The sequence below is a fragment of the Schistocerca americana genome, chromosome X (genome assembly GCF_021461395.2).
Source record: "Schistocerca americana isolate TAMUIC-IGC-003095 chromosome X, iqSchAmer2.1, whole genome shotgun sequence".
NCBI lineage: Eukaryota > Metazoa > Arthropoda > Insecta > Orthoptera > Acrididae > Schistocerca > Schistocerca americana.
This window is the reverse complement of record NC_060130.1, coordinates 204,983,944-205,006,916: the sequence shown is the minus strand read 5'-3', so window position 1 is coordinate 205,006,916 and position 22,973 is coordinate 204,983,944. Positions and strand designations below refer to the sequence as shown.

Here is a 22,973-nt window from a genome sequence, read left to right as displayed (position 1 = left end):
TCAATTTAAATGCTGGGTGTTATGCACAATTCAATTAATTATTCTGAAAATAGTACAAAAACTATGGCTGAACTGAATTGCATTGATGCTTATCAGAATGTTTATGCTTTGTTCCAATAGCTTTTTATTCTCTGTAGTTTTAACCAGACTAAATGTTAATTTACTTGAATTAACACAAAGAAACTAGTTTCTGTTAAAATCATAGCTGAATTCAGTGGAATAAAAAGAGTGAGTTATCACATATTATCTCATCTTATGTCAATATCCGTTCAGAGATTGTAGTATAAAATTAAAAAAAAAAATATTTGTGGTTATTAGTATATAATCCTGTTTCTTAAAAGTTAAATAACTTCAATAACTATAGTGCTTTGATCCAGGAAGACAGCCAACTGAGTATCAAGATCTTTCTGCACGAAATCATGGAGTTCAGATTTTTTCAAATGGATCCCTCTTGATACAGCATGCACTATCAGAACATGCAGGACAGTATATGTGTGAAGCAACAAATGGCATAGGAGCTGGACTTAGTGCTGTTGTGGTGCTTACTGTTCATAGTGAGTATGAGACTGCTCAACAATCAGAGCTCATATATCTGTCTCTGTTTATCATTACTGGTAATTCTGGAAACTATAATCCAGAAACGTAAATTTTTATATGTGTTTTACCACTCACAAAATAGGCGTGACTAGCGTACAAGGGCTTTTAAATGATAATAAATTGCTTAGCTGTCAAGTCTAGTCTTTTTTCAATTGAAGTCAACTACTGCATGCTTTACAATTGTGTGATGTAAGGAAACATAACTTAAGGATGTAAAACTTAACAAAAAGGAAGAACCAAATACTTTTTTCATATATTGGAGCTAATGAAAAATAAAATAAAGTAGAGGAACCAGATAGAAAGAACCATAGCTGCAGTATGAGCAAATATCGATACAAAATTATATAATGACAAATATGGGAAGCTCAAAAATTATTTATCAAAGTATATATAACTGTATTCTGCATCGCCTGAAGTTATATCCCACCAAAATCCAACACGGAAAGACATTTGTTTTCTCACAGATTGATTTTAGTGTCCCTCTCTTTAAGTTCACCTTATGTGAATGTGTAAAATTACACAAACTATAATTAAACAAATCATTTTCAAAACCAAAACTTCTGAAGCATCAACGATGGGCCGTGAGTAATTTTAGTATCCACCCAGGCATGACAACAGCACTTATCAACAGTGTCAGCAAAAGGTATTGTCCAGGAGGAGGCAGAGGAAGGTGGGTCAGAATTCATCAGAATCCATGGGCTCCACATCAGTAGGTGTGGGAGCAAGCCTTGCTTGGGCTTGAGACCACAGGTGACAGGAGGGCATGAAGGAGCTGGTAATGGGGAAGCACACTGCTGCAAGTGGAAGCCTGGAATAATGTTGTGACCGACCTTGCCCCCAGCTGACTAGAAGAACATGGTGGTGAGGACCAATGGGGCACAGGTATAACTGGTCAGCTGCTCCCAACTGACATTCACCGCAACACCTGGCAGTCACCCCTGCTGCCAGTTCAAAGATCAGGTCCAAAAGACAGTCCTAGGGGTAAAACGTGGTGCATTACAGTGGTCTGGGTCATACGACTCAGGGTGCAACAAATCCAGGAAACTCCATGGCTGGTGTCCAGGCAAACATTCCACCAGACTGCACCTGTTGACTGGTATTGCCCAGTACATAGCCAGAAAGCTCAACAATAGGAAGAGGTAGGCACAGACTTCTTCATTTGGGTCTTGAATGTGCTCGTGAAGCTCTCCACCTCTGAGCTTGGAAGTTAGGTGCAATGGGGCAGTAGTCAGATGCTGGATACCGTTGCAAATGTAAAAGTCTTCAAACTCCTTTGACACAAATTGCTGACAGTTGTCAGACACGAGGCTTCTGGGAGATCCCTTGATGGCAAAAATTACTGACGATGTGTGAATAGTGGCAGTAAACAAAATGGGGCACAGCAATGTATGGGATATTTGGTAAGGGTTTGACTACCAACAATGACAGGCTGCCTGAAACTAGACCTGCGAAACTGAAGTGCACCCTGCCTCAAGGAAGTTCTGGGACTGGCCAAGGAGAAAACGGGAGCAAAAGTACAGCCTGGTTCTGTGCACAGGCCCTGCAAGCCCACACCAGGCAACCGATGTTGCAACTGATCCTCAGCCGGTAGACGTGACATAGAACCAATGCCTACATACCACAGTGTGATCCATGCAGCAGCTGGAGTATGTGAGGATGCAGTGCCACCAGACAGCTTGGCTCCTCCATGGCAAGCAACAGGACCTCTTGAACAATGTTGAGTCGATACATGGAGGATAAAAAACGTATGCTACACTGGATGCACACCCAAAGAGACATGCTTCATCCAACCCTCCTGGACAGCTGCAACAATTTTCCAAGAAAGTGGGTCAGTGGCAATGGCAGTCATGACCTCTTGTGTTATCAGTGGAAAGTCCAACCAGTTTTGCTGCACGCTACACAATGTGCACCTAGCCCACAACATGTGTGGAATGGGTGTGAAGCAATTCTGCATTCTGGTTTATCAGTATCTGCATCTGCTCCTCCCCCTCCTCCTGCTGCTGCTCCTTCTGCAGGTGCAACTGTTCCTGCCAATGTTGCAGATAGGCCAACTCCATGGTGGCCCAAAGTTAATGCTATGAAAAGGGAGAAAAATAGGGTCATCAGACATGTAAGACTATCTTTCATTGCCACTTTAGTGTCCTCCCAGGCTTGACAGTGCCACTGTCGACACAAGGTACTAACTGGGCAATGGCGGCTTGACAACAGCCAGGTAGCTGAAGACCATAAGAGAAAATAAAAACTCACCATGCAAGTCAAGCTAAAGGAAGCAAAAAAGTCTGAAACTGCGTAGAGACAATCACAGGAATAAATATAGCACACAGATGGTCGACAACTGGGCACACAATAACAATGCACAGCACAAAGTGCAAACCAAGGTCCATGGTGGTTGAACTCGGCATTAGAACTCCCTCGCCTGGCTTAGTGCCACAAGCAGGTAAAAATGCCTCTGTCAGTGGGTCAGCCCATACCACATGCCACGTGCATCCTCTCATGGCAGTTATCCACACTATTCTACCAAGCCAGCTCTCATCGTCATCTGCTTCGCACACGCGCGCGCGCACACACACACACACACACACACACACACACACACACACACACACACATACAATATAACTTGAATGTAATCCCATTCACAATAGAAATGTAGTATTAGCAGAAACGGCAGAACTTTTGTGGAGGCCCAATTTTGCCTTCAATTGAGTTCACCTTCCAGCTCATCGTGTACACATTCTACAATGTCACAATGGAACCATACAGGAATTTTATACCTGAGGCACTTAAAAAAATCCGCAGAATGACAATACTTTAACTATATCTATGTTGTAAAGAATCTGTGCTATACAGCTACTTATACATTGTTTACCAGAATATTGGGGAAATCAATTCATTATTAATATAACTGAGTTTAATTCATAAAGATAGAGATAGTTTCTACTCACCAGACAGTAGTGGGCATACATTAATGCCATAGTTATTTTGTTGTAGCTTTGTTGCATTACGTTACATGAGTCACATTCCATTTGTGCAGTAGAGTGAAATGACATTACAGTATTGTATTACAGTGCTAATTATAAGTATACATTAATGTAAAACAGTAAATTTAAGAGTGTCTGTGAAGGTACTCTTCAATGGGATTGATAGAGTTGACCAGTTTATGGTTCTTTAACTAAGTTTTGAACTCCACTACATTATGGTACATGATGTTTAATGTGCTCTGGTAGATCCTTTAATACATGTTTACACATGTGTCTGTGAAGGTACTCTTCAATGGAACTGATAGAGCTGCCCAGTTTATGGTTCTTTAACTTAGTTTTGAACTCCAATACATTATGGTACATGATGTTTAATGTGTTCTGGTAGATTCTTTAATACATGTTCACACATGTTTCAAGCTCGTTTGTTTACTAATGTTAACCCCCTTAATGTCTTTGTAGAGGTTGTTTTTGGTTCTAGTGTTATATTCATACTTCTCTCTCTCTCTCTCTCTCTCTCTCTCTCTCTCTCTCTCTCTCTCTCTCAAAATGTATGTACTGTGAAGTAGTTGACAGATACTCAGTTTTTTGAAGAGATCTCTGTAGATTGTCCTGAATTAATAGCAGATATAATTCTTATAAAATGCTTTTGTATTCTAAAAATACTATCCCTGTAACTTGAATTTCCCCAGAAAATGATCCCGTAATTTATTACTGAATGGACATTTGCAGAACAAACTAGTTTCTTTGTCTTTAAATCACCTATAACAGTAACCATTCATACTGCAAACAAAGCTAAACCAAGATGTTTCATTAATTTGAGGCAGTTGGTTTTCCATTTGATGTTATGATCTTAACACTTTGTACTGCTTATATTTTATTATTTGAGAAACATTTTTATAGGTTGTGAAGTTCTGTGAGAAGCTCTGAACAGTGTGTACTGAGTCTTGTCAAAATTCAGTGATAATCCATTTGCCTTAAACCATCCATTGATGTGTTTGAATATTTCATTAGCTGCCTTTTCAGTATGGGGACTGGAATTGTCTTTTATTCCTACACTCAGTGCAGTGCTTGATTTGTAAAAATAGAGATTCTGGTACTATGGGCGTTTTGAAATTTAGACTTCTTAAAACGTTATTTTAATGCTTTTCTGAGTGTTTTAAAAGTGTTAATACAGCATTTGTTTTACATCACTTCAACCACAGTAAAAGTTCTGTTGTATCACATCTCAAAATCTGTAGTTCTGATTTTTTTTCATCAGAGGCAACTGGTATAGCATACTACTGTGTACCATCACAAATCAGGCTATACCTCTACTTGTACTATCTGTTAAAAAAAAAAACCTTACATCTTTTGAAACTTCAAATGGAAGCTATTTATGGACATCAAAAATTACATAAGACCAAAAATTAAACCTTTTGCTGCACTATGTCAGATTGCTTTAAATTCTGAGTGCCTATCATTATGTGATTCAGATAATATAAGGGGGCTGAACCTGCTGTGCCTATTATTCTGTAATATTTAAACTTTTACTAAGTTGAGCAGAACAACATTTCATTATTTGACTATTGATTTCAAACATTTATATTTAAAAGGGTTTAGGGAATTAAAAACTTGTTAGATATAGTTGAATTTTGTCAAACTTCTTTGGGAGGCTTTTCTTAGGAACTGCAGGCTATCTGCTAAGGAAGCTGTCATGGTTAACATAATCAAAAGCCTTAACTAAGTCACAAAATATTCCCTGTTCCAAATCACATAGCATCTTATGATATTTCCTATCTCCTTGTTGTCAAATCATGTGAATAAGTTTCCAGTGGGGAAAGGCAACAGGAAACCCATAAGTTGTTATCAGTAAGGAGAAAAGTGTACCAAACTGAACAGTGTTCCAGAATATCTGAAGAAAACAGCTTTTTTATATATATGGGACAGTACAGCTGAAGCTTACCATACACGTTTTAAATACAGTTATCACATATTATTCAGATGCTTCTGGAGCATCATTCATCTCTGTACCATTAAACAATAAATATGAAACTTCCTTGATGCAATTTGGTATTGCTTTCAATGAAGTATTGTTTGTGTTATGTTGTCACTTGTCATGCAATAACATGCCAATTGTCAGACTGAACTGTGTAATAATTTTGTTCACATAACTTTTTTAAAGGAGTCGTGTTATGTGTGTTTCATTTGGATGGGCAAAAGAGAATATTCTGTCACCATAAAATACTTTGTTTTTGACATCTTATTGTTAAAGGAGCTCATCCAAAATTGATTAAGGTTTATAGTGAGTCTGCTTCTTCATTTTCCAATGAGCTGCCAAACTCAAAAGTGTTAATATGTCTCTTGAAGATGACTGACTCTAAGGCTGTCACGAAACCATAACTGCAGATTAAACCATTGAGTTCCTCCTAAATATGAGTCTGTAGTATCGCACTGCTTAGTAACTGATTGAAGTAGTTCATTATTGCTAAAGGATTTGGGGGTGTTGACTGCCCTATGGGGGATCCAGGTTCAATTCCTGGTACTGCCAGGGATTCTTTTCTTGGTGAGAGGACTGGTATGGGACGCACTCAGCCTCATAAGGCTGACTGAGGAGCCACTCAATTGATTAGTAGTGATTTCAAGGTCAAGAAACCCAACAACAACCGGGAGAGTTGAATATGTGTCCATTCTCTTAACCATTGTGCCACCTCACTCAGTGACAACTGAAGGTTATTGTTGCTAACAGTCATAAAATTACGATGTCAGAGAGTATTAAAGGCAAAATGAAAGGGTAAGGAAAGTACAGTATCAGTATAGGAAAGAAATAGGGTAGAAAAAGAGAATGTAAGTAAGGTGATGGTAAGGGAAGTGGAAGAGAGCAACTGAGGATGTGAATTGTAGAGTTCTGGGCAAGAGGAATAACAGGAACACAGAAAGTGTTAGTGCCATATATTCCACATCGTCAGTTCAGCAAATCTATTTCTTGGGGGAAATATTCAAATCACTTAAGTATTGCAACAAGTGTTTGAAGTAGTCAGTGATGTTGTGTACAGCATGCTCTGGTCAAGTTTGACAGTTGCCAGAGTTTGGTGGTGACCATTCATGCATGTATACAGAACCAGCTACAGTGGGCTTGGGGAAGATGTTGAGGTTCTGGAAATCTAATTGTACTGAAATAATAAAAATAGTAAAACAACAGAAGATACACTGTTCATTTAAGAAATGTTGTACACACCACACCTATGGTTAACAAATTTGTGGAACTGTGTTCTACATGTACATACATACTCTGCATGTGACCATATGATGAATGGTGGAGGGTACTGTGTATCATTAATATATCATCCATTCCAGTTCCACTCAGAAATGGAGTGAGGGAAAAATGACCCCAGATTTTGCTTACCTCACCTTCATGGTCATTATGCAAAATGTACATTGGCAGCAGTAGAATCATTCTGAAGTCATCTCCAGTTGCCTGTTCTGTTAACTTTCTCAACAGTTTTTCAGAAAAAGAAGGTTTCCTTCCCTAAAGGGATTCCCATTTGAGTTCACAAAGCATCTCTGTAACACTCATGTGTTGTTCGAATCTACTGGTAACATATCTAACAGCATACTTACAAATTTCTTCAGTGTCTTCCTTTAATCTGGGCTGGTGAGGATCCCAAACATATGAGCAGCGCTAAAGAATGGGTTGCACAAGTTTTCTGTATTCAGACTCCTCTTTAGATGAGCTACACTTTCCTAAAATCTCCCAACAAACCAATGTTGAAAATTCACCTTCCCTACTATCATCTTTACATGCCCTTCCATTTCATACTTCTTTGCAACATTACGCCTAGACATTTAATTGATGTGGCTGTTAAGCATCACACCATGAATACTGTATTTGAACACTGCATATTGTTTTTTCTTCTCACCTACATTAACTTATATTTTTCAATATTTATAGCAAGCTATCATTCATCACCCCAAATAGAAGTTCTGTCCAGATCATCCCGTGTCCTACTACAGTCACTCAGTGATGATACTGTCAACAATTGATTGTGCCCCTCAGTGCTGTAGAAAATATAAAATTTTAGCATTTCTTCTTTCGGTTCAGTTGTAAATGATTTCTATATTTATTTGACTGTTATACTGGTGATTATGTTAGTTTGGTGCACTTGTTTGATGCACAAGCACATGCTAAAAGTAATGCCTCCAAATATTTTATATGAAAACTCTTAAATTTTTTACATAAAACATACGTTATTAACATTCTATGTCTTTATTCTTCATGTCCACACATTTGCAGCCCTCTGCAGCTAGAGGGCTCTGAATTGTAGCATTTAACTTGGCGGTGTGTAACATATCTACATCAGTGCATGAGAAACTGTGTGCTGTAATTGAGTTTCAGATTCCAAGTCCACTCTTGGAGCACCGTCACCTTCTGCTTGTTAATGCCAGAACAAACACGAGCCCTGTGAAATCTGCAACAATCTGACTCCTTGGGCTCACTGTCATGTATCGTCCTCCATACAGTCCCTACTTGGCTGAACCAAATATTCATCTGTTTTCAAAACTCAAAGAAGACCTTGGTGGACTTTTCTTTCACAGTGATGAAGTGGTACAAGCAGAGGTGAGGTTGTGGCTCCACTAACAAAGTCAAACATTCAGAAATGTGTTCATCACTAGGGTGCCTATGATGAGAAATAAACATGTTGACATGAAGAATAAAGATGTAGATTGTGAATAATGTTTGTCTCATTTAAAAAGAAATTCAGAGGCATTACATTTCAGCACACTCTTGCAGGTTCTTGCTTTGACCTTCTCTATGAAAATCACTCCTATTTTTAGTCTAAGAAAGTTCAAAGTATACATGTGATAAATTTAATATTGTAACAAACAAAGTCATCAGTTCATAGACTGTCTATATTTTTGTACTCATTGTTTATGTGCTTCAGTTTATTTCTGAGTTTTCAGAAGAGAATAAATGACATTAGACTTAATTAGATTTTGTCGTGAAAGGTAATTTCTTTTTACTCTATGCAGTTCCACCTCAATTCGAAGTAAGATCTGCTCAAGCAAGTATACGAAAAGGTGCCTCCCAGATACTGCAATGTGAAGCCAGAGGTGACACCCCTATGATTATTGAGTGGCTACGGGAAGGAATTAGGCTGCCAGCTCATTTGAATCCAAGGTGAAAAATTAGTAGTTATAATGTAGCACTGAACTAGATTTAGGACATAACTATAAATTCTTATTGTAATGAAATGTGCATATACAGGGGCTAGACAAAAATATGAAGAGTCCAGGTGAAAAACCTGGTAAGTCACAACTCTCATTTTTTTCAGGGGACAAAATTTAAAGTTTCAAGACTCATAAAATTTTAGTTTTGCAAGTTATATTCTTTATTTTTGTTTTAGGTCATAACGTGTACCAGAGGAACAGTACTGCTGAAATTATACATATCTGATTAAAGTTTAACTATAAAATGCATTTTTATCATGAATACAACTCATACAGAGGAAAAATATGAGAAGTCCATAACATATTCCATGTAGCTACAAGATTACAAGGACTTTACACTTATTTAAATTCTCATTATAACAAATTATCTAATGCAATCTACTAACAATACATTGTGAAATATTCCGTTCTTTTTCAATGGTTGGGACTAATGCCGCAAATGATCGAAATACACTTGCACTTCACTATGGCAAAATCTTTTCAAGTCCTGTACTTCTCAGTAGGTATTTTAAGATCGCCTGTAAAGTAATCAGAACACTTAAATTCAAATAGTTATATGCCTAATACTAAAAAACTTACTTTAATGAATAAAAAAACTTCAAGACATACTGTTGTAAAGGAATTACTGTGCCTTCATATCAAGCAGACAGGAGATTGAATTCACCTTCTCTCAAGTTGTTAACTCACCTTTTATTTGCTGTAAGAAGTAACAAAGCTTGCTCAAATGCTCCATTGTAGCTGCTTCTAAACTGAAGCAATGCTGCATTATGTGGTGTGACTTCCAGTTTCTTTATTGGCTGGATTGGACAGGGAGTTTCTTCATGTACTTTGAGATATCCAAATGTGGTGTCCATCCTTTGATTATATCTGACTCCTTCTCAACATCAATGAGAACAAATGGTGAAGGGTGTTCCTAAACCTCTGAACAGTAATAGAAATAAGCCTCTCATAACTCCACACATAACAAGACAAAAGAATCATATAGAAGGTACAACATAAGTGATACACAGAACAACTGATATGAGCAGTAAAAACTAAAGAACATAGTGAGAGTGAGTCAGCGCTGCTTCACTCATATATAGGCACAAGCCACCAGTAGATAGCAAGGAAGAAATCATGCTGCGTGCACACTTCCTACAGGCGGACTCTAGGGCCAGCGCACACTGATACAGTTAGCGGTTGCTTTAAGGCCACGCGCATGGTGACACTACACTTGGCACACACACACTCAAGTGCATTAGTAGCAGGATACAGCACTAAGTATGTTACCATGCAAAATTTATCCTGCAAGCTGCCAACGTTATTTCCTCACAACAAATTTTGCTGCAATGATGTACCACATGTATGGTCTGGTGATTTTGGATGTCACCTTGCAATAGGGTCTGGGTACAGTTCTTACATACAGAAATGTCAAGAGTTTTGAGCAGCCAATAGCCCCTGGATCAACGACCTTAATACCGGCTTAGCAGAACTATTCATATATGTGTACATATATTTCAGCTCATCACAGGGTATATATTCCTAGTAAATGTGTTCTGTCCTTTTTCAAGCTACTTCAAAAAGATAGCTCAGAGGCTACAACATTTGAGCTTATTTGTAAATTCATATCAATATGACATCTACTATAAGCTCACTAGGATCTTGCTAACACAGATGTCCTGTCACATTTACCAATTTTGTCAGTTGGATAAGTACCTGCAAGACACTATAGACAGTTTTTCAATAAATACACAGTCTGTGACACCTGCACCAGCAGCCTGCTATTGCAGGTCATCATCAAACATGACCAGAAGGATTGGTCAGGAAGAGCACCATAACATACTCGGTTATGGACATTTTTAAGACAACAGAACCAGCTCTCAGCAGTGGGCGGAGTCATTCTCCTCAGCATCAGTTGTGATCAACTCAGTGTAGTCATTCCCAAAGACCTGATACCCCAGGTTCTCATGTTGCTGCACAGAAATCACAGGGGAATTACCTCGATCATAAACCTTGCCTGACAACATGTGGACTGACAAGGCATAACAGCAGAAAGCAAACTGCTAGTCCACAGCTGCACCATGTGCACAGAACATCAACCTGTACCATGAGCCATATTCTCACTATGATCAGCCCTACAGAACTGTGGGAATGACTTGATTTAGATTTCACTAACACTTTTCTGAGATCCATGTGGTTGCTGAGGGTAGATTAATCATCCAGTTTTACCTATACACCTATCTTATTAATGTGCATTCTACCATCACTGAGGACTTTACAGAAGAAATGGCATTCAGCACGTCATGTTTCCACCTTTTTAAAAAAAAAAAAAAAAAAAAAAAAAAAAAAAAAAAAAAAAAAAAAAAAAATCGCCAGGACAGAGTGAAAGATCCAGACATTCAAGCAGGAGATGATCAAGGCAATGTACGAGTCATCTATTGAGTTAGCCTTAATGCTGCAAATTATTTGAAGAAGTAGTAAAGTACGTAGGGCATATGGTGAATGCATTCAGCATTGTGCCTACAGAGTAGCATCTTGCCATATTTTACACCCTTCCCCAGTCTATTAACTTCATGAAACTGTGTGTGTACCAGTCCAGTGAATACAAGAAGTATTTCACAGGCATTAATGCAAGATGCTGCTCCATCATCTGCATCTGGAATTAAAGCAATTCCACTCTGTTTCCACTACCTGTTTTACTGTGGCACTCTGGTTTGAATATGAGTTTTTGGAAATACCATTCCTTCAATGTTTGCACTCCAGAAGCCTCCCGCAGCACCAGATATACATAGCTGCGACCCATGATGGCATTCATCTATGGCAACAAAATCAGTTGTGGCTAAAGTTGTCAAATATGCCACTGCCCCTGCCATACCAACAGGCGAACATATTTATATCACAGGACCATAGGTCATTTCTGAGGTAACTGCACCCACTGATAGTGTGGGTGCCAGTTGGTACAGCATCACTAAACTCACCAACCACCACTTAGTCTAGATAGTGGGGAGAGCAGACATTTGCACCTCAGATAGCACTTCAGGCAAGGATAAACACTCAACTGATGCAATTGCCACTTAGCCTAAAGCCTCAATGGAAAAGGGGATCGTACATTCTCTGGGGTGCTTTGAGGACACTGTGTCAAGCACTAGGACCAAAGTGGGGGCCTCTCTGTCTACAGCCACACCTAATATCCATAACACAGAGATGCTTTCCCAAGAGGACAATGATGTTAATGCTACCAATGGAGCAGCTGATCCGTGCTGCCAGACAACCTTATTCCATCACATCAGCCAGAACCGTAGCAGTCACATACCCTGTGTTCCAAACCCAAGGGTGAGGGATCTGGTATGAGCAACATCCAGGGTTCGAGATGCTTATGCTGCAAGAGTCACTCTCACCCCAGGGGCAGCGCAGTGAGGTGAGTACCTTGGATGCCAATCATGTGGCAGAGCCCCTCCTCCACCGCAACCCAAAAATCGCTCACCACAAAGTAGCATCTGCAGTTAGTTGTGTTTAATGTGAAACTACTGTTCTCAGCATCCCCTCAGAGTGTTATCTTCTTTGATAACCTGCAAATAAATCAGAGACTATTCACAGAATACTTACTGTGGACTTGGGCTCAAGTGGATTGTTTTCATTAAATGCTTGTGTCTTGCCACAGACCACTACATGGTGTAGGATAGTGATATTAATCATTTGTTAACAGGCAGTATTAATCACCTTTCTGTAGGTGAATTGGAAGTGTAGCTTGGGAGCAAATTAATTCCCTTGCCATGCGCATATGTACTGACCTGTTAATTACTTTTGTCCATTCCAGTAAATGGATTCCGACAAAACTTTATCCAATGCTTTCAAATCATAATAGGTCCCCATTCAGTTCATAAGTTGATAATTTTAATGGGTGCTGAGGTATATATCTTTACTTAAGATTCAAAATTTTCATTCTTGCATGAAGAATAGCTTCTTTGTAAACTAATATGACATTGTATACTTATGGTGAAAGTGAGATAGCTAAACAATTTATTGTCAGTTATTCATAAAACAGCTTATAACAACAAACTACATCATATGCTATTGCAAATATTTTGGAACATTTAAAGTTAGTTTTGTTAACAATAAACATTTGTTATTTTGTCAGAATGGATGTTGAAGTTAATGAATAATGTACATGAAGAATGAATCTTTAAATTGTAGATAATTGAATATGTATGAGAGTGTGCCTTATGTTATGTAATTAGATAGTAGATAACACTATTTCTATGAAAGGCCTTTTGTAATACAGTTGATATTTATATCTAGGAAGTAACATCTTTACTTTAGCTCTTCAGAAATGTAAAGATATTGCTGTTTAAAGTTTTTATGTCTTTCTTAGAGGGCATAGTTTGGCAGAAAGTTAAAATTAATTGTAAGCTTATCAGTGGTTAAGCAGGAGACGTACATAGGTATGCAAGGGTAGCAACAACACTTATTGGCTGTAGTTTGTCTCAACCAATGAGAAAAGAGTGTGGTCCCATGTTCTGTATACAGCAGGTTTATTGCCTGGACTAATTCTTCAGGAGTAGAAATCTAGCTTTCATGCAGGGAGAATGTGTCCCCCATTGCTCTGAAAATTATAGAAAGTGCTCAGTCATGTAGTTAAACAAAGAACAGTATGACTGCAGATGGTATAAAGTGGGCATAATCATGAATATCCAGTTCAGATGTTTTTACTGGGGGATTTTATTTACTAAACTGAAAATTGCAGCTCTTCCCACTAGTTGTAACACCAAGTGGCATACTGCACAGCCTATGCTTGGGGTGAATTGCTCATTGTGAAGTAAGGAACTATGTCATATTTTGATGACCAAAAGATTTAGCATTGAATACCATGTAACCAGCTGTAACTGTGAACAGACTGATTTTTTCAAACTTCTGCCAGTAGGTCATTGGTTTGATATGGATGCTGGCTGTTAGAGGGAGTGTATAGTTTAAGTGAACTGAATAGTAAAAGAAAATTAATAAACATTAACATTTGTATCAATAACTGTTTATTAGAAATGTATTTATTGTTTAGCAGGGGCTTGGTGGCCATATTTGTGAATTTTCAGTATGTAAGCACAGCTCAGTTATGTTGTTTATCACCTTAGATCAGAGAGATGGTTTGTGGAACTTAGCAAGCTTTCTGTGTCTTAGTCAACAAATGTGAGACTAGTGTGTACAGTAACAGTATTCCACTTGATCTTGATGGTTCCAATATGATGGAGCCCAAGTGTACTTTGCACATGTTTGTCATGAATATCCATTGATGTTCCATGAAAAAGTGAATTGGAGGGCGAGGTGCTGTTTTGTGGTCGGCTCTTTCACCTAACCTGACCGTACCTGATTTCTTCACGTGGGGTCATGTGAAAAGTCTTGTATATAATATGCTTGCCTAAACTGTAGAGGAGCTGCAAGCATTCTCACTACCTGTGACATACTTTGAACAACACTGATGTTGTTCAGCTGAGTGTGACAGAATTTTGATGATGTGGAAAAAATGTTGTGAATGTAGCATGTAGTGCAAGTTGATAAATAAAAGTATTACAAAATAATTTTATTGGGATTTTTATAATCATCACCAGGCCAATGGTAAATTTAAAATGTTCTCATTTTCAGTTAGAGCTTTTGACTCAGTTGTTCCCCATTTCCCCATCACAAACTGATAGACTTTCTCTTCTCTAGTATTCCTAAAAGATTATATCATCATCACAGGAACACCCTATATAAGTTTCATGTGGTAATGGTATCTGTTTGCACACTGAAAAAGTGACATACCAATCACAACACTTTGGCACATAAGATTTGGTACACGTCATTCCTAAGAGCAGCACCTGTTATATCCTGCCTTGCACTTTGTTAGAAAAATAGAACAGTAAAACGTTTTAAATTGTTATGAATGTGCTTCAGTTCAATTTTTATCATAGCTTTAAAAATTTTCTTTGCTGAGCAGATATCAGTGGGGTTAAATCAAGGAAGATACAGTGATATGATATGATATGATATGATATCAGTTCACACTGTTGAAATGAGGTGAACTAATGATGTAACAAATATGTAGTGACAATTTGAAATTTTGTGCCAGACTGGGAATCTAATCTGGATTTTCCTGCATATTGCGAGCAATATTGACTCAAAGTTTCATTGTAACTGATATTTCCACTTTTGATTTCCAAACACTAGAGGTTCTTTTATGGTACATTCCTTACATTGCAGGTTCAGCATAGCTGTATGACAAGATTCCACTGATTTTGATCAGCACACACTCCGCTGCAGAGTGAAAATCTCATTCTGGAAACATTCCACTGATTTTCATTCCCATCACTCAAATCATTTCATTTCAGTATATTTACTTCATTTAATACTTTTTCCTCATGGCAGGATTAGCCATGGTCCTCCACCAACTCCATTCCCCCAGTGGTGTATTCCTACATACCCTGAGCAGTGTTCAAAGATCATTGGCAGAAATATCAATACCAGTGAAAGTTTGAGTCAGGCCTGGAAGTGACTACTTATGATAAGCAGGAAATCCATGTTGCTTGTTGTAAGCAGGAAATCCATGTTGGAGTTCCAGTCTGGCTCAAACTTCAAATTGTCACTACATATTCATTACTTGCATATAAGAGTCAAAACTTGAGGATCTTTGTAGTGTCAATATACAGGGTTATTACAAATGATTGAAGCAATTTCACAGCTCTACAATAACTTTATTATTTGAGATATTTTCAAAATGCTTTGCACACACATACAAAAACTCAAAAAGTTTTTTAGGCATTCAAAAATGTTCGATATGTGCCCCTTTAGTGATTCGGCAGACATCAAGCCGATAATCAAGTTCCTCCCACACTGGGCGCAGCATGTCCCCATCAATGAGTTCGAAAGCATCGTTGATGTGAGCTTGCAGCTCTGGCACGTTTCTTGGTAGAGGAGGTTGAAACACTAAATCTTTCACATAACCCCACAGAAAGAAATCGCATGGGGTGAAGTCGGGAGGGCGTGGAGGCCATGACATGAATGGTTGATCATGATCTCCACCACGACCGATCCATCGGTTTTCCAATCTGCTGTTTAAGAAATGCTTCTGCTTTAGCCTTTTCCATAAGATTTTCCAAACCGTTGGCTGTGGTACGTTTAGCTCCCTGCTCGCTTTATTCGTCGACTTCCGCGGCTACGCATGAAACTTGCCCGCACGCGTTCAACCGTTTCTTCGCTCACTGCAGGCCGACCCGTTATTTCCCCTTACAGAGGCATCCAGAAGCTTTAAATTGTGCATACCATCGCCGAATGGAGTTAGCAGTTGGTGGATCTTTGTTGAACTTCGTCCTGAAGTGTCGTTGCACTGTTATGACTGACTGATGTGAGTGCATTTCAAGCACGACATACGCTTTCTCAGCTCCTGTCTCACTGCGCTCTCGAGCGCTCTGGCGGCAGAAACCTGAAGTGCGGCTTCAGCCGAACAAAACTTTATGAGTTTTTCTACGTATCTGTAGTGTGTCGTGACCATATGCCAATGAATGGAGCTACAGTGAATGTATGAAATCGCTTCAATCATTTGTAATAGCCCTGTATAAGCTACCAATATTCGTTGCTTCATGACTAGTACTTGAAATTGTTTTTACTCAAAGTGAAATTGAATTGTTTAATCTTACTACCTACAAACATTGATTATTTTGTAATATCTTACAATACATGTCTTTTACTGTTGACAGTTGTCTATGTTTCAGATTTCTAGTTAGTGTTAGTGCACTGGTTTTTCTTATTCGTGACTTATCTTTTACTGGACCTAGCATTCATATAGAATATTTCTGCAGGTATGAAGTGAAGGAAAGTGTGGTGAAAGGAGGGTTTCTATCTGAACTTCACATCTCAAGTACAGATAAAGGCGACAGCGGAATATTTATCTGTATTGCTCAGAATAAATATGGAAGGGCTGAGCGCACAGTTCACCTTCAAGTTCAGGGTGAGATTTAATTTTTTGTTGTTGTTAATCTTTAGTGTTAACATTAATGTGGGTCTATTATTAAAGTTTTAAATCAAACAGCTACAGAACATATTACCTAATGTTAATTGGTATATATTTTAAGTATTAATAAGAAATTGTTGTAGTAATTCATTCATAGGTATATGTAACACATATATGCGTTAGTATGTGTGCCACAATGGGAAATAGCTCACTCCTCACCTCTACTGCTAGCAAATTTCATATTAGCTGACTGTTAAGAGGTAGGCACTTTGGGTATGGAAGGAGAGAAAACAATTTTAATTCATTGGCAAACAAATGGTCCATTTACTGGAATGAAATTTATTTACTACTGGGAGTTTAACAACAAATTAACATACTAGAATGCTGAAAGCAATATTTCGAGGGGAGATAACACAAATATACAGAGTTGGACAAATGTACGTGATCATCTAGCTATTGTCTCTGGGCCAGATACCTCTCCCCACTAACAAAGCTGAAATGGGCATTCATAAAGAGTTCACTCTCTCAGGATAGGCAAATATAATCCATATGTTACATGAGACAGCTACATACAATTTATATCCATACACGGAGAACATGAAGTAAAAGATTTTGATCCCAGCATTATTAGGTGGAGGTCACATTTACATACAATTTGCATCTCTAAAAAGAAAATGAGGTACAATAATCATCCCTAAACATGTAAAGGGGTGCAGAGTTTCCATGCTACAGGGGTGTACACATTAAATGTATATATACATAAGAAATCTATGGGACTCTCACTTGAGTTTACACTTTCAGGTGAAGGTGAGAGGTAATAATGGAATAGATATGTAATGGATGCAACAATCAGTTCAAACAATGGAAAATCCAGGATGGAATGTAACAATATGATGAAAAGGATAGTTGCTACGCACCATATAGTGAAAATGCAGAGTCACAAAAAGGCATAACAAAAAGACTGTCACACAATTGCTTTTGGCCAACAAGCCCTTTGTCAAAGGTAGACAACATACACACAAGCACACACAGAAACGCAGTGCACACACACATGGCCACACTCTCTGGCATCTGGAGCCAGACTGCGAGTAGCAGGACATTATGGGAGATGCAGGGTTTAAGTAAGGAGGAGGCTGAGGCAGGGAGGGGGAGGAGTAGCAAGGAAGCGGTGGGGGATGGTGAAGTGCTGCTGGGAGCATGCAGGGATGAGGTGGAGAGTGGGGCAGCTAGGTGCAGTCGGGAGGTTAGGTGGAGAGTGGGGGATAGGGAGCAGGGCTAGCAGAAAAAGAAAGAAGTAAAAAGACTGGGTGTGTTGGTAGAGTAGTGCTGTAGTGCTGGAATGGGAACAGGGAAGGGGCTAGATGGGTAAGGACAATGACTAATGAAGCTTGAGACCAGGATGGTTACGGGAACATAGGATATATTGCTGGGAGTGTTCCCACCTGCACAATTCGTAAAAGCTGGTGGGAGTGGGAAGGATCCACATGGCACAGCTTGTGAAGCTGCCATTGAAATGAAGGACGTTGTGTTGGGTGGCGTGCTCAGCAACAGGGTATTGCAGTTGTTTCTTGGCCGCAATTTGTTGGTGGCCATTCATGCTGACAGACAGCTTGTTAGCTGTCATGTCCACATAGATTGCACCACAGTGGTTGCAGCTTAGCTTGTAGATCATATGACTGATTTCACAGATAACCCTGCCTTTCATGGGATAGGTGATGCTTGTGACAGGACTGGAGTAGGTGGTTGTGGGAGGATGTATGGGACAGGTCTTGCATCTAGTTCTATTACAGGTATGTGAGCCATGAGGCAAGGGGCTGGGAGCAGGAGTTATGTAGGAATGGACAAGAATATTGAATAGATTCGGTGGGCAGTGGAATACCACTGTGGGAGGAGTAGAAAGGACAGTGGGCAGGACATTTCTCTTTTCAGGCCACGATGAGAGATAGTCAAAGCCCTGGCGGAAAATATAATTCAGTTGCTCCAGTCCCGGGTAGTAGTGAGTCACAAGGGGAATGCTCCTCTGTGGCTGGATTTGGGGGGGGGGGGGCTTTGGGAGGTGTTGGGTGACTGGAAAGATAAGACACAGGAGATCTGTTTTTGTACAAAGTTGGGGGGTGGGGGAGGGGGGATTATGATCCGTAAAGACCTCAGTGAGACCCTTGGTTTATTTTGAGAGAGATTGCTCCACTACAGATGTGATGGCCATGGGTGGCTAGGCTGTATGGATGGGACTTCTTGGTATGGAATTGGTGGCAGCTGTCAAAGTGGAGGTATTGCTGGTGGTTAGTTGGTTGGTTGGTTGGTTTGTTATGGACAGAGGTACTGATATAGCCTTCTGTGAGGTGGAGGTCAACATTGAGGAAGATGACTTGATGGATTGAGAAGGACCAGGCAAAGCAAATGAGGGAGAAGATGTTGATGTTCTAAAGGAATATGGGTAGGATATCCTCACCCTTGATCCAGATCACGAAGATGTCATTAATGAATCTAAACCAGGTGAGGGCTTTGGGATTCTACGTGTTTAGGAAAAATTCCTGTAGATGGCTCATGAATAGGTTGGCATAGGATGGTGCCATGCGGGTGCACACAGCCGTAAACCAGATTTGTTTGTAGGTAATGCCTTCAAAGGAGAAGTAATTGTGAGTGAGGATATAATTGGTAATGGTGACTAGGAAGGAGGTGGTTGATCTGGAATCCACTGGCATTGGGAAAGGTAGTGTTCAGTAGCAGTAAGGCCATGGACCTTAGGGATGTTAGTGTAAAGAGAGGTGGCATCATTAGTGATGAGCAGGTCCCTGTGTGGTAAAGGGACAGGAACTGTGGAGAGTCAGTGGAGGAAATGGTTGGTATGTTTTGTGTAGGAAGGTTTTTTGTGGGTAATAGGCTGAAAGTATTGGTCTACGAGCTCAGAGATTCTCTCAGTGGGGGCACAGTAACCGACCACAGTGGGGTATCCTGGGTGATTGGGTTAATGGACTTTAGGAAGCATGTAGAAGGTAGGAGTGTGGAAAATGGTAGGGCTGAGGAGAGAGATGGGCTCTGGGGAGAGGCTATGGGATGAGACTAAGGATTGAAGTAGAGGCTGGAGATTCTGCTAGATTTCTGGAATGGGGTCATTGTGTCAGGGTTTGTAGGTGGATGAATCTGACAGCTGGAGGAGTCTTTCAGCCAGGTAATCCTTGTGGTTCAGAACAACAGTTGTGGAACCTTTGTCAGCAGATAGGATTATAAGGCTGGAATCAGTTTTTAGGTGGTGGATTGCAGATCTTTCTGTGGATGTAAGGGTGGTTTGCATGTTGAGGGATTTGGGGAATGATGGTGAGGCAAGGTTCGAGGTTAAGAAATTCTGGAAAGTTAATAGAATGATTTGAGGACAGTGAAGGTGGATCATGGTTTGATGGAAGAGTGAACTTTGTCAATCAGGGTTCAACTTTGGTCTTTGGTTGAGTCTAATTGGTATGGGTGGTGTCAAAAAAAGTGTTCCCACTGTAGGGACTGCGAGAAGAAGAGAAAGTCTTTAACAAGTCCTTCATGATTGAATTTGGGGGTGAGGCAAAAGGTGAGGCCTTTGGAAAGGACTGATACTTATGCAGGGCTAAGGCTATTGGAGGAAAGGTTCATGACTGTGTTTTGGGTCTGTTTAGGTTCTGGACTCTGTGTGGTGGTGGGAGGGAATGCCATGCAGACTCACTGTTGTCTCTCTGGCTGCAGCACTGGTAGACAACAATGGCTATTTACTTAGTTATTTGAGATATTACATGGCTGCAAGCAATAGATTATCATGATATATTATACAGAAGAATGTGACACCAAAGAAAATGTGTCCTCTGGTGATGAGGGTAAATGTATGTTTTGATACCCTGAAAGCAACTTGCTCAGGTTTGGATTTCTGTTGCAAAACTGGTAAAATGCTGGATTATTATATGTTTATCAGACTCATTTATGTTATCATATCCTATACTCCATTACAACTTGGTAGAAGAAAGGTGGAAGAAATCATTTACCAATATTTATTATGTTAGCAAAGTTTGACAATATATAATTTTTATCTCACATTTTCCTGCTAATATGAACAAAATGAGCTTTTAGTGATTTATTTTATTGTATACACAGCATTGTGATACTTTGATTTATTTTAATTTACTTATTTATAACTTCTGTCATAAAGTGATTTATCTTGTATTAGATGCTCCAGGTAAACCACAGGATGTGCGCGTGGTTGACACAACTAGTCGCTCAGTCAAGATTGCGTGGTTGGCTCCTAGTGATGATAGAAGTCCTGTTCTGAAGTACATAGCTCAGTATAAACCAAATACATGTAAGCCACTGAAATATTGTATTAGTCTACATAAAATGATTTTTTCGTGTGCTTTTTTTATCTGGGGTAGTTAACATATAGGCAAGAATCGGCATGGAAAATTGTATGAAATCAGTTTTGCATAGTAAATATTATGTTTAGGTAAATTATTGCAGAAAACATCTTGAGCTTGCATTATCAGTCCATCATCATTGACACACAAGTTGCCAATGTGGTGTCAAATAAAAAGGACAGATATGAGGCAGCCAAACAACCCCAGATGGGGTCTCCCAGACTATAACACCATACAATCATTTCATTTTTTATTTCAAGAAAGGAGCAAACATGTTCAGAGTAAACTTTTCTCTACTAGCAGTAGACTAGCAAAAAGGAAGAATAATATTACTTTCATTATTTCTCAAAAAAGTTGGAATTTAGTTATATATATTAGCATCAAAATGAATAATATGAGCATGCTCTTGACACATACTCATTCATGTGTTTTAAGACATGCTGTAAAATCTCTTCCTACATAATTGAGTTAGATGCATGCATTTATGTTCTTAGTTGATTTCAAAAGGTGTATGCAGTTGAAAGCAGCTGCTGTTTAGTACTAGCATTTTCCTTTCACTGCCTTCTATTGGGCATAATAGTATTCTGCTTAGGTTAAGAGCATGCATTTGATAGCAGATACTCTTCTTGGTGCAGACACTGTAGTTTCTTTGTCAGATCTTTTGTTGACAGTCATTGATACATGATGTGTTAAACAGATAAAAATATCAGCTATTTGATTTCATGACATTTGGAGTACATTTCAAATATGCGTTAAATTATGAAATATTTTATCCAGCTTTTGAAAGTTTGGATTCTAGTGTGTTACAGAATGTTTGCCATATTTTCATGTTTAGCTCCACAGCTTGATAGATGGTCTAGTGTATTGTACTTTCTCACATTTTTATCAGTTAAACTTACTTTTAAAGTCACTTCCACTATAATATAACATAATCCAATTTAGCATTTTATTTTTGTTCACAGCACCAGGTGACAACTGGCACAGTGTAGCAGCAGGTTCAGAACTGACAGCAGAGGTCAGTGGGCTCTTGCCAGCAACACTGTACCAATTCAGGGTAGTGGCAGAGAATGACCTGGGACTGGGAGAGCACAGTGAGCCTGTCTTGCTACAAACAGATGGAGAAGCACCTGCTGGAGAGCCTCAGGGGCTCTCAGTGACAGCTGTAGCCTCTGACCAGCTAAGAGTTGCCTGGTCACCTCCTCTGCAACACATGTGGAATGGAAACATTTTGGGCTACTACATTGGATACAGAGAACATAGGTGAAGTGTAGTGTGTGCTATTAGAATTGTAAATTTATTTATATGCAATAATATGTAACTTACACTAATATCATATAATTAATGAACCCTTGGCACAAAACCACCTCAGGCTGCTATTATAAGATAAAATTAGATTTACAAAGTAGTTTCAGCCGACTGACCACCTTCTAACAAATTTTCTACTGCCAACTGTAGTGCACCAGACGCTGAAAGCATTTTCATATGATAGTGATGAACATTCCCTGAACATTGATTCTGAATTCTGAAAATACACAGTGTCACTGAATTTCAACACCTCTTATTAACCCAGCCTCTGACTAAAAAGTATCTGAATTTCACAATTGCCAGTTTTGTTCTTTGATTTCATACTGTGAACAATAGCAGCATGTATTATCCATGTAACTGTTGCTGTGCAGGTTATGTAGCTTCATACTCACAGATTCAGACATCAATGAACAGCTTGTCCAAATTGTTTCAGTATCTTACACAAACATATGTAGCTACAGTGTGGACATATCTGCAATGTAGACCTGCAATTGTGCATAGAGATACCTGTGGAGATGTTGGATTTCATCTTTGTAGATAATCTTTCTCATTATTTCC

General features: G+C 39.1%; 1 protein-coding gene across 1 annotated transcript in view; it reads left to right on the top strand.

Moving 5' to 3' along the window:
* LOC124555920 (Down syndrome cell adhesion molecule-like protein Dscam2) overlaps positions 1-22,973 on the top strand; it is a 397,942-nt gene that overhangs the window by 231,642 nt on the left and 143,327 nt on the right. Inside the window, exons 9-13 of the mRNA XM_047129975.1 lie at positions 365-554; positions 8,586-8,733; positions 16,589-16,737; positions 20,927-21,058; positions 22,073-22,370. Coding sequence (XP_046985931.1) covers positions 365-554; positions 8,586-8,733; positions 16,589-16,737; positions 20,927-21,058; positions 22,073-22,370 — 917 coding nt within the window. The remainder of the gene's footprint in view (positions 1-364; positions 555-8,585; positions 8,734-16,588; positions 16,738-20,926; positions 21,059-22,072; positions 22,371-22,973) is intronic.